Source organism: Hypomesus nipponensis, chromosome 6 (assembly GCF_054491055.1).
Source record: "Hypomesus nipponensis isolate SF chromosome 6, ASM5449105v1, whole genome shotgun sequence".
Classification (NCBI taxonomy): Eukaryota; Metazoa; Chordata; class Actinopteri; order Osmeriformes; family Osmeridae; genus Hypomesus; species Hypomesus nipponensis.
Genome location: NC_140366.1, coordinates 12109476 through 12122297, shown reverse-complemented (window position 1 = coordinate 12122297; position 12822 = coordinate 12109476). Strand labels below are relative to the sequence as shown.

Below are 12822 nucleotides of genomic sequence, written 5' to 3'. Positions count from 1 at the left end.
TTACGTTCCACCTTCTTGCGCGAGCTCTGACTGTAGAGAGAACTGTCATTTTGATCAGATAGTGCGGCATGCAATACGACCAGCACCCCCCCCCCCTCCCCCACCCTAAGTAACATGAAGTACAGCATGAGCGTATCAGCCTTTCCATGTACAAATACTTCCTTTCAGTCATGCATATGATTTATCTATCCTAAATGTAAGGACATTGCCTGTCAGTTTGAAGATAAACGTTTAAATACACAGTCATGTTGTTTGACATATATGGGTAAGGAATTGAAACTCAATTTTGAACAAAAAAGCATACATTCTCATCCTGGTACATTTTTCAGTAGTAAGTACAATTGATCTGTTTTTCTTGGCAATTAATTTTAATTGGTTGCATCATGGCCCATTAGATTTGCAGTCAGAGTTGTTGTGCTTTGTGAAGTGATACTGAAGCAGATATTATTTGGATTATGCACAGTCCTTGGACACATTTATTCAATATGAAGTTCACTTTTCAAAAGTCACATCAGTTTGTACTTTCAAACTGCTACTCATGATAGCAACAGGAAAACAGTGAAATCAACTGTACATTGTTCATTGAATAGACTTTTACTTTAAATCCCCGTTATGTCCTTCCATTGTAAAACACCTGAATGACCAAAAATTAGTCCTCAACACACCTGAGATTGAAGAAACAACAAAGGGAGCGGTCCACTTCCTGACCAGACTGGTCTGACCACCCATGAGCACAACACACTGATTATGTTCGCCTGGCCCAGTTCAATGCCAAGGCTTTGTCAGGGTGCAGGATCCAGGGCTCAGTGCCACAATGTCTCCAGGTAATGCAGGAAGGTAATGCAACCCCAAGTTACAAACATTCAGATCCATATCCCTTCACCTCTTCATGCCCTCTAATTCCACCATTGAATACAATGAACAGAAAAGAATATCAGTCCCAGAAAGCACATCCTGGATATTTAAGGTGTGTTGCTGTAAGGACCACGTGAAGGTGTGTTAGCTAGTTATAAGGTTCCTAAAAGCTCTGCAATAATATGAAATTAGGGGTCACTAAGTAATCCCAGCCGCCCCCTCCCTAAAACAGGGCCTCTCTCTGTGTTAGTCCTGACTAGTTGGTTTGGCCCTAGCAGGCCTCTCATCACACGCAGCACCCATGGTATGAGGGCTGCTGTCCTGGATTCTCACAGTCCTGCAACGTATGAAGACATGCATGGGGTCATGAACATGGACTTCAGCGTGTGAGAGTCAGTGTGATGCCTCCGCCCATCCCACCCGCCATCCTCTCGTCCTGTCTCGCTCCCTCTCTGTGAGAGGGTCTGACAGATTGTGAATGACTTTGTTTGGGCTGAGATTCTTCATGGTTGAACTCCAGCTTTATGTGAGTTCACTGTTGCTGAAAGCAACCCCTTGATGAAGAACGGATGAAACCATCAGAGAATATAAGCAGGCAGCATGGTCTCTGTCGACAATAAAATACGTAAAAAATGATAAATACAAAAGGCCTACATTTAGACCATCTTTAACAATTACCTTTATTTGTGAAATTAGTTAAGGGGTTTAAAGGGTCAATTATATTTACATGTAATTCATACATATTGGAGTATGTAAGTATTAGAGATTTGGTATATTTTTTGTACACATGGAAGACAATACTTATTTGTAGTGGTGCTGCAATTGCTCTGTGTTAATTCAATAAAAGAGCACGTGTTGGACATGGCTATTCATATCAACTACATTAATTCTTCCTGACAATCATGTGCATTTCATGATCTGATTTGAGACAATAAAAAATGTTGATGACCCTCAGAAACCTTTTAGATCCATGCACCATGACGGCGTAAACAGACTTGTCTGATAAGAATGATTGGGGTGGCACCTCAGAGAAAATCTGCACCCAAGTCTCAGAACAACCAACAGCATGGATGACTAGTGAAAGATTATGGATGTGTCACATATGTCAGGGAGAGATCCAAAAGAGAAGGAGAAAAAAACATTCAGGCAGCAGCTCATTAGTTTGACCACTGTCATACGTATACAAGTGAATAGAGGATTTATCTTACACACCTGCTTTTTGTTTAACAACAGCCGACAGGGGTCAACTGCATGGGAATGTACTGTACTGAAGTACTAAATAATTCAGAGAAAGTGACAAAAGGCTTTCTTCCTTGGTGTTAATCCCTCCTGATCGTCCATATAGATAAAGGCACTGGGGTAGTAAGAGGATCTTACTTCTAAATAAAGCACCCTTCTCCTGTGTTCATTCACAAGCAATGAGGTCATTAAAAAGCAATGGGATATGCCTAAATAATATAGCATTATCACTTATCATTGATTATACTGTCAACAATCTCATAATGTAAACATTCAACTTGCAGTTCATGGTTCACTTGGGGGGATTGGATATGAATTCACGCTTGAACTCCGATAGTTTGGGAAGTAGGTCTTTACTTGTAGGCTAGTCACTGGGTAACTAACATCAAACAGATTTTTTCTCGGAGGCGCCATTAGAATGTAACTTGAAGGTGAGAACTTGTCAATCAGCGTTGTCTTTCATTACTTTTCACATCCTGATGGTCACAATCTCCATGTACTCATCTGTTACCACTCTGTGTTAATTTCAAGTAAGACACCTCATCAAGGCGAAACATGGGGACATGCTGGCGCAGTTCCCAGAATGCATCACACTGTGGAGCTTTAGCAGTTTGGTTTCAGGACATCTCATCCAGGATTTAAACTGAGTGCACAAAGACCTAGCCAGGACGAAAGGGAAACGTCCAGTAGGCCATTTGTCAAAAACGACTCAAAGTTCAAACAAAGTCTTTGAAATGGTGTAAAATAAAATAAGATATTTGTTTACGAAGTGATTTGTTGTCTAAATATTTGAGTTATTCCCTTTATGTGGATCTGAAGCTCAGTCATCCCAAAAGCCAGTTCAAATCTTCCAAATCACCTGACACAGAGTTTGACCAAAAAAGTAAATGATTCACTCAGCAACAAAAAGACTCAGTGAGTTGTAATTGGAGCAGAACTGTAGTACTGACCCCTGCTGTGCTAACCAACAGAGCACTGAGTCAAGTTTAAAACTTTAACTGACATTAATGTAACTGCTTCCCCATCCTAGAATTCAATCTGTGCGATTCAATTTTTACCTTTACAGTGTCGCTATGGACAAGCTACAATAGGGTGTGATCAGATATATTGGAGTATGTTGGTTCCCCACATACAGATGCATGACAATATCTAAACATTGAAAAGTAATGATTTGTATCAGTTTCTCATTTCTATTTTGGAAAGCACTTCATGTTTTGATCCCTGGCAAGGCATCAAGCTTGTCTCTCCCAATAGCCTGTGATGACAGAGTTAATCTGCAGAGCCAGGATCAACTTCCTAGGCCACAACTCCCTTGGTGAAGACACACAGCCCATAGTTTGAGAGGGTCATCTGGGTCCAGCAAAACGTTTTTCTTTATTTTCTGGGCGACCAAGCATTCGTTCTTGGAGTTGCCCTTGGCAAACCACCTAATGAAAGATCGAAAGCTAGGCAATTGTCAACATGGGTAGATTTTTGTTCAACCCTCCCACCCAATATATGATTAAGTTAGTTTTTTTCAGTAGGCCTATTGGTTTGACAAAAAAGAAAATGGTGGGTCAGTTTGGGGAAGTGGATCGTAGTGACAAGTAGTGTGTAATTTTTCTATTCCAAAAACGAAGATGGGATGTCAGTATTCTACTTGACCATGTTGGTTACTTGTCATTTGGAGCAAGGGTTTGATTTTATAAACACAGCCTTATTTGGTGTTGTGCCAAAGTGGCTTCTTAATCTGTGGTCTTGGCTTGCCAACTTCTCAGTCACAGATAAACTTTAATCCGGTACTTTGAAGGCATTCTTCTTCATGCAATAAGATTTTATTAAGGGATTGACATTTCAGAGTTGTTAAGGAGTGTGTATGCAGGCAAAAATAACTGTAACTAAAAGAAAAAGGTGATTGGACAGCAGTACAACACCATCTACAGGACATTTGATGCCACTGTTAGATATTTCAGAAGAAAAAAAAAATTCTCAGTTAGTTCCATTGGTTAAGTAATTAGACAGGAGACAGCTGGGTTGTGTTCCAGCTGTCTTCATCCAATCACGTTCAATAAGAGAAAATTAGAGGGCTTTAATCCAATTCAAAAGGTATGTCACTGTATGTTGCATTGATAATAGTATACAGCCAGTTCATTCTCAGCAAAAAGAACATGACAACACAGGAAACGTATGTTGACAGTATTTGTTATTTTATAACCACAGTTCACTAATTCATTGCACTGTTACAGTTAGATAGCCTTTCCCCATTGGGTGAGACACTTGGCAGAACAACTACTTTTCAAGGCACAGAGACTGGTCACACAGGTGTACAGGAAATGTCACAACAGTGTGATTGTGATATTTACATGAGTTGGGATGTTACTCCTACTATTATTACAACATAATGTTGAAATGCGTTATTTTCTCAAAATCACTGAGCGGAAAATAGACCACCTCCAACAGTAATGTCGGGCTAGCGCTGTTAAATCAGCCATTGACTAAATGGCTTTGTCAAACGTATTTCCATCCAAATGCTTGAACGATAATTTTCAGTTAAAATTGATATATTTCAGTTTTCAATAACCCCAATTCATTTAGATATTACAACATGGGTGAACATCTATATAAAACATTTAAAGAGTGTAAAACATGAAAATACACAAACCATAAAAGGAGGTATACAACAGTGTGGCATATACAACATTAAGTAAATATGCAGGAATTCACTTTGTGGATTAAGTTACTGACTGACCTTAAAACAACACAACAACATAACACAGTATCTAATTTTTAAGAAGTCCACAAAGTTCTTTGGTGAATACAAGTGGGTTGAGGCTCACAGCTCAAGATGGACTTATTCTGCTACATCATTGTAAGCTGGCAGATACTGCCAATAAAGATTGAAAACTAAACTGATTAGACAAATAATAATAAGAATAGCCTGTTCCTACAAAGGCCAGTATGGAGAGAAGCAGCCTCAGGGACTGGCCAGTGTGGCTGGATCCTTCCCAGGTCCTCCTCCTTCACGTCCAGCCCGTCAGGGCGTGACGGCCTCCAGGTCCATGCTGCAGCCCAGCGCCTCGATGTCGTTACTGATGTCAGACAGCATGCGGTCCCACTCGTCTCCCTCGGAGGGCGCCAGCCCCTCGTCTGAGCCGCCGCTGGCTCCGCCCCCCGCAGCTCCGTTCCCGTTGGTGGTGGAGTCTGAGGCCGAGCTGGCGGTGCGGCGGTAGCGCCCAAAGCTGTCTGTGATGATGCCGCGGCCGTCCTTCACGCCGATTGTCTCCAGGAAGTTCTCAAAGTGCTGGCTGTCCTTCTCAGGGATGAAGGGCCTCAAGCCTTATGGTGAAGACAAGAGAACCTTGATTGGTAAGTGTGAAGGGAGGTGTGGAAAGGGGGGCACAGGGGGTGCGATGGGGGGGGTGGGACCATGTGTTGTCATCTGACGGGACTAGACAGCGAGGCCTGTAGAAGTGCTTTTACCCAGTAGAAGGAACTTCCTGCTGTCGCCGTAGAGCTGGCGGAGGTTGATGCAGAACTCGTGGATGGAGGCGCCGTTACGATATTCATGCAGCAGGGTGGCAAACTGTTGGATCTCTTGAGATGACAGCTTAGTCCTCAACTGAGAGTGCGGGGGGGGGGGGGGGGGGAGAGATGGGGAGAAAGGATGGGAAGTCAACAGAGTGCACAGAAAGGCAGGATTGATGGGAAAGGTGAAGTTGGGAGCCATGATTGTTCATGTCGAAGGCTAAAGAGCACTGTTAAACACGTTTTTAAAGGCTTAGAGAAAAAGACAAGGTCTCTTTCTTGTGCACACCCCCACAACCCCCCCCCCCACCCACCGTGGTCATGTAGTCCTGCAGCAGCTCTGCAGCAGTGGTGCTCAGCTCGCCCTCGCTGGCCGTCTTGGTCTGAGGTGAGGCCGGCGTGGAGGTCGGTGACGGAGAGTTGTCCCCCGCCTCCAGGGAGTCCTGGAAAGAACTGACAGGAGACCGTCTGGGATCAGAAACACACTCTGGGTGGCCTGATCCCCACTGGGACCCGGGAGCGCTGTCTCAGGTACTTACAATGTGCTGGCCTCCGCCTCAAAGGCCTCCTTGACGTCCACTTTGCTGGAGGAGTCATCTGAAATCAAGACAAGTACATGAGGAACGGGGGGGGGGGGGGGGATAAAGGGAACTGCATCCCGTGTTCTAGAGATGCTCCACAAGCTTCTCAACAGATACACCAGACAAACAGGCTCACACAAGACAGAGACAAAGCCAGGAGGCTTTCTGGATTGACTGCATTGTCATGTCCATGCACTTGTGCTTTGATTTCATTGTCCCTCGTATATAAGTGTGAACAGTTGTTTGTGTTGTGTTCTATGTGGAGACCAGGAACAGTCCCTATAGCTAGTGTGAAAACTAATGTAGGCCCAAATAAACAGATCCTTAAACGGACGGAGGGACAAAGTGTTACCGCTGTAGAGAGAGAGGTGCCTGGTGGGGGTGGTGGCTCCGTCAAAGATGGCCCTGTCCAGGAAGTCGATGGTGGACTCAGTGTAAACCATCTGGAAGACCTGGCCCAGGAGCAGGCACAGCTCTTCAGCTGCAGCCTGGGGACAGACAGCAAGCTGCACATCAACACCACCACAGGCAACACATCAACAACCTTGTTCTCTAGGGATTGGGTGTGTGTGTGTGTGTATTACCTTATTCTCTACAGCCAGCACTAGGAGACAGCAGACCTCCACCAGCACGGCCCCGCTCTCAGAGAGGGAGCTCAGGGTCTGGGACTTGGACAGCTCTGGACAGGAGCTGGGGCAGGGGGAGCCCCCAGACTCCTGGGCTGGAGGGAGGAGGGAATGGGGGAATCAGAATTCCATTTATTCACCCATGTATGTTATACAAACATGGAATTTACTGTGGCAGGGAGGTGCAAACAATAAACATAAAAATCTTTAATTAAGTAAGTAATTAAGTACAAAAGTTTAACTACTACTACTAAGAACTAAACAATCTAAGAATAAAACAATTTAAATATAAAATATATATAAAAATAAGAATAAGAATGAGCAGCATGAGTGGTCAAAAGTGCAATCACATACTGAGATAAGGTGGCTTATGCATGGTGTAATTGCCATTAGATGGAAAAAAACAGCAGTTACATCACTGGCTCTAGAACAGCTTGCAGGTCTCACTACACAAGAGCATCAAGTTACAGTTGTCACACACGGAACCTGTAATCATTACATTTCTCCGTTAATCAGATGAAGATATGGCTCCAGGTTCCATAGAGCAGCAAGGCAGGTGTCTACACGTTTCCAGGACAGCTGACCAGCCTGGTGCATATACCTGTTTTGAGCACGACCAGGTGCAGCGAGTCGTCACGGATGTAGGAGACTGCTGCGATGTCGTGGATGGGCACGCGCAGGATGATGTCCTCGCCATCACGCCAGACCAGCTTCACGTTGTAGGCAGACAGGCTCACCACGGCGTCCTGCTCCGACGTGAGCTGACCAGCCAGCTGGTGGGACTTCTGGAGGGAGGAGTGGAACACCAAGAGATCCAGAGTTGAGGTCAGAGTAATGGAGATTTGGGGTAATACTTTTTTGGCGTTGTCATTTAAAAGACGTGTTTGGAACTTTGAAATTTCTAGAATTGTCACCATCAACACATCAGTTGGACGTTTTAAACCCTTGTTAATACAGACTGTTCTTAGACTCCGACCACCAAAATACTTTAAAACTTCTGATCCTTCGGCTGTATTTTCTGACAGGACTATGTTACTTTAAGTAACATACAAATAGTGCATGTACAAAATGTCTGCTGAATGAAAATGTAAATGTCATGTAAACCCATATCTGGTCTCCAGCACTGTAAGTGAAGAGCAGTGTAGTGAAGCAGGATGTGTGCTCACCCTTGCATTATCAATAAGCTGCAGAACCTCTGTCCGACTGGAGGGGTTGAGGTATCCTGGCACTGAGGTCAGCTGCCCTAGATACTACAACACACACACACACAAAGTCAGTGGTCAGGGCCCCTCAATGATACCCTGATCAAACTGCACACCTGTTGCTTGCTATGCCCCCAAGGTGCCCTCCACGCTGGGCCCCGTAGCCTCACCTTGACTTCCTTCTCGATGTAGTCGTTGAGCAGGATGTCAGGGTCGATGCGGTGATCTGGCAGGGAGAGGGAGAAGGTGTGGAGGACACGCCTCTCTGTGGACTTCTCCTGGGCCTTCTTGTCGCGACCCTTCTCTCCCTTCAGAAACACCCGCTTGAACGGAGACACGATTCCAGGCTTCCGGGACAGAGGGGAGGGTGGAGGAAGAAAGAAAGGGAGGGAGACAGAGGGTGAAATTAAAAAAAGAAAGAGTGGGAGAGGGAGGGAAGAGTGAGGCGGGTGAAAGAGACAGACAAAAAAAAAGGAAAGAAATAACAGAGTAGAGAACTAGCCTCGGTTATTTTTGTGTTCTTAAGAAATGTACCACGCTAAAGTCTAACCGTTTTCATGTCACAAAAACACAACCACAGAGGAAAAACTGGCATGATTTATACTCAAAGGTCTACTTTTTGTACTTCCCTAAAACTAGTCTAAAATTAAGTATATGGCAATATGGATCTATATCCCACATTTTATAATAGAAATACTGACAGCATTTGTTGGAACAATGACCATTCCAATACTGGCACTGAAACCTAAGTCCTTTACTGCTACAGTCAAGCACAGCCCCAGAAGAAAAAAAGAAAGAAAATGAAAATCCAGTGAGGCTGTGTTTCCAGGCTTCAGTAGAGCCAGTGCTACAGGCCAGGTCAGACCTGCTGACTCTGCATCTTCTCTGTCGGCCAAAGAGAAGCCAGCCACCACAGATCGCTGAGTCTGACAGCACCCAAGTGGAGCATCTCAAATTCCCCTGTATGACCCATGTTCCCTAAACCCCCCTGGTAATGTTTAGACGCCCCCCTGTTATAGGTATGAAGCATTTCTAGGAAACTATAAAACATTAAGAGGGATGATGAGATCCCCTACGTTCTGAAACGGGCATGCGGCCGTTTCCATTGCGGTTGGAGGTTTTAGACCACAAGACGCTGACGAGGTCTCAGAGAGAGGAGAGCCATCCACATGTTCCTTCCTCCTCCTCCAACTTCCTATCATCCTACCGAAACCGATACGTCAACATGGCTCAGTACCGTCTCAGACCTAGTCTGACCACACAACCAATCTTAAAGTAGAGACCATGAAGAGAGAAGTACAAATGCTTCGCTAAGATGAACTGAAACCAATGTTTAGCAGCAAAATGCTGAAAAAACACCCTTCTTGGTTGCAGAAGAGTCCCCTACCTCATTCTCCATGAGCCCCGGTGGGGGGAGTGACCCTCGGTCAGCCCAGCGACAGGTGGGGGGTCTTGGCTTGGCAGCAACAGACCCTGCTGCTTCCAGTCTCTCACAGGTAACGGTTGGTGTGTGAGTGTGTCTGTGGCCCGTTATACCTCAGCATCGATACAAAAACAGGAAAGAGATCGACCACTGACTTCCTCTGATGGCACGTGTCCCTCGCATTGCTAAACAGCTGCGGAAGTAACAGTGCGCTACAACTAGCCTACATTTACACCAAGTTTTGAAGTTCACGAAGTCAGAGAGAGCCCTCACTGGAGCTCAAATTGAAGTAGGCTTTTCAAACTCAAGGTCAAATAAACAACATTTTCTGGTTGTTAAAGCAGCAAGTTAGCCACAAAACCACCTCTAAATATACCACTGCATTATCCATGTCAGTAGCCCTATTATCAAGCTGCGTTCTGCCACATGAAACCACACACTCCGCTGTGGCTCTCTACACAAACCACACCCTCGGTGCATCATTTGAGAGTGCTGCGCTGCCATCCTCACACGGGAAGAGGGGCATTAACATTTCATTACCCTCAGGTGTAATGACACACTTCTGCAGGTGAGTGACCAACGACAACATGATGCCATGTGGCGGAGGAGGAGGCTTCATTCACGGTAACACTACAGAGGAGAGGATGTGTGTCTACAGAACAGTCAGAGAGAGCTGGGCGACCAATGAAAGAGCACCTTCGGTTTGGAGCCTCCTGACAGGGCACCAAATAGTCTTCTAGTCCCCCTTGGAATACATTTGCTCAAGGTCAATAATGCCAGGGACCACGAGTATCCATTATTGATATGGGTCTTTATCCAAAGCCCTGTGATGATGTCAGTGAGGGCCAAACGGTGGGAGTGATGGAAAGCCTGGCTTAGGTCACGACAATTATCTCAATTATCTGACCTTCTCCTGGGGCTCATTTATTCATGCAGGACCAAACCCATGGAAAGGACAGAGCTGGGAACAAGGAATTTACACCATGCAGTGCTTTTTCCCTTTTTAAACCTCAATTTTTAAAGCCAACATTTCAATTGTATTAGTATATTGATAAAAGGTAATGAGAGAGACGCTCCTCACCTAACTCTGTTAGGTGTACTGAAGAGATAAGACAAGACCACCTGACTGCCCTATTCAACAGCACCATCTAGTGGGAATTTGTATTTTGCCGCCATGCACAATAAAGTATTTATTTTGGCAGTAACTTTCATAGATTTAGCATCAAAATGTCTCGTCTTCGGGGGTAAACCTTGCTCTGGTCATAGTACAAGTGGAATTTTGTTATTGACACACCTGCTTGTGATAACAAACTCTTGGCCTATATCCTAACAAAAACAGACTTATACTTGGCAGATCCAGCTGACCAGTTGTGCATGTCTAGAATTACAGCCTGCCCTGCAGAAGCATTAACCTTCAGATGGAGAGCAAGCATCACAAGGACCATAAGTGTGCCCCACTGTATACATTTAAGGAAAACACAGAATGAGGCCAACATTTTAATAAATACCTTTCTTATTTTACTTGTTCTACATTTGCTCATGACAGTATCAAAGTGATTAGCAGGAAACTCCTCCTTTTTACGTATCTACCCAGTCTCAACCAGCCCACCTGCCAACAACATGTTTCTTCCTAATCAGCAACAATCCCTCCCTGCTAATCTCAGAGGAGGGAACTGGACAGGAAGTGGTGGGCCTAGCGTCTGTTTTTCCAGAAGGAGGTAGTTCAGTCAGAATGACTGTTCTCCCAAAACTCAAAAGCCTAACAGATGTAAGAAGAAACTACACATGGCTCCGACTTTGGTGTTGGCAGACAGAGGTCTATGTCACATCCTGTCTGGTTTCTCCAAGCCCTGCCCTTCCTCCTCCTGGGTGGACCAGGAGAAGGGTGGGGCATAGGGAGTCCCAGAGCAAGGCACACAAATACTTCCTCAAGGAAAGACACATGTGCATGTGTGTGTTCGTGTGGTCAGTCATGTACCTAAAATAAACACTGACCCCCTGCTACCATAGACCAAAGTTATTGACAGCTGAAACCAAGTAGATATCCCCTCTGACACCAACGCCTCTTCTTAACAATGCCTACAGGAAGCAGTCTCAGAGTAAGGGATTTTATTACAGTCAAGAGAAGGAAAACTTTTTTATATTCTCCATTCTATGAGATAAACAATTCACTTTCAGTCAGTACTAAGACCATGGGCGGAGAAAGATTTATCCCAAACCTAGTGTAGGTTTGATGTGAGTTTAGATAGTCCCCCGCTCTGCCCATGACTAAGACAAAGCTCACGGAAGTAGATCATACTGACGTCCAAATAGTACCTCAAGAATGGTCAAATGATCGAAATAAAATTATCTTTGGCATCACGCTGTCATAAGGTATGATCTTGACAGGTGTTTTACTCTTTTGAAAAGCCAACATTTTAATCAGAATTTGTCTCAAGTGTCTCAAACTGAAGTAAATCTGTGGAGTTCTGTATGTATATTACGTATAGGTCATACACTTGTTAGTTAACTAGCAGGCTAACTTTGCCAGATGGCAGACGCAGGCTTTAACTGGCTATCTCGCTAGCTAGGTTGATATTTTGTTAATTTAAGTTGTGGACAGCAAGTACGACTTACCTTTTTTACTTTTTTCACATCATCCTCCATCTCTATGTGCAGGTCATCTTCTTCATATTTACTTTATCATAGTGTTGCTTTCACAACTCGAATGCATCGCTGGTGCCACAGTTTCTGACATTTCTTTCCATCTCGAAAAAGCTAACTAAATTAGCAATCAAGCTAGCTCGCAACAACTTTGGTAGCCAAAGGATGCTCAGTACAAATCCCAAATAGTTTATCGTTCCCTATCATAATTCTTCAGCGATATAAAAGCAATTTCTTTTTTCTTTTGTAAGTAAACACAATAATGGAATTAGTATACAAACAAAGATAAGCTACCAAAAATACAAACTGAGGGAAAACAGGACCAACTTTTCAATCCTGCCGCCATTTTGGGCGTTGAACTCCTACAGCCCAGCATGCATTGCACAGCAAAAACAGTTCTGAAAAGGGTTGGAAAGTGACTTAAAGAGTGACTGGAATAAGTGGAAGAGATATTGCCACTTTGTTAAGTCATAGCCCGTGTTTAAGAACTTCACGGGACCAAACTTTATCGGCAAAATACGGTATGACCCTTGCCTTAGCGGTTCCAAGCTGACTCAAACACAGAGCACCGACAGAAACGGAGTCGAATCAAGAAAACTTGATTGACAGTGAAAGGTCAATTGCCAATGCACCTTCCGTTCCAGGGATAGGCATAAAATTATATTCTTCGAATACTTGTGTAAAATGTGTCATGTTTAGTGATAGTGCTACACAGAATCAACAGCGAGTATCTTTGGTTCCTTTGTTTT

At 44.2% G+C, this 12822-nt stretch overlaps 1 protein-coding gene across 1 annotated transcript; it reads right to left on the bottom strand.

Annotated features, from left to right (window-relative positions):
* Nucleotides 1-4259: 4259 nt before the first annotated feature.
* Nucleotides 4260-12622, bottom strand: ccm2 (CCM2 scaffold protein). Its single transcript, XM_084700618.1, has 10 exons — nt 12047-12622; nt 8178-8354; nt 7972-8055; nt 7407-7590; nt 6764-6900; nt 6532-6667; nt 6138-6195; nt 5913-6051; nt 5554-5692; nt 4260-5409 (listed from the first exon to the last, which is right to left on the bottom strand). The coding sequence occupies exons 1-10, from the start codon at nt 12074-12076 to the stop codon at nt 5108-5110; spliced, it is 1386 nt and encodes a 461-aa protein (XP_084556744.1). The 5' UTR covers nt 12077-12622; the 3' UTR covers nt 4260-5107.
* Between the last annotated feature and the right edge of the window lie 200 nt (nt 12623-12822).

What these genes read in the sequence shown, in the direction of transcription:
- ccm2 (XM_084700618.1), bottom strand. Translation starts at nt 12,076, where the DNA reads ATGGAGGATGATGTGAAAAAAGTAAAAAAG. An exon ending in ATGTGAAAAAAGTAAAAAAG is followed by an intron (nt 8,355 to 12,046) that starts GTAAGTCGTACT and finishes CTGTCCCGGAAG; the next exon opens with CCTGGAATCGTGTCTCCGTT. An exon ending in CAGGAAGTTCCTTCTACTGG is followed by an intron (nt 5,410 to 5,553) that starts GTAAAAGCACTT and finishes CTTCACCATAAG; the next exon opens with GCTTGAGGCCCTTCATCCCT.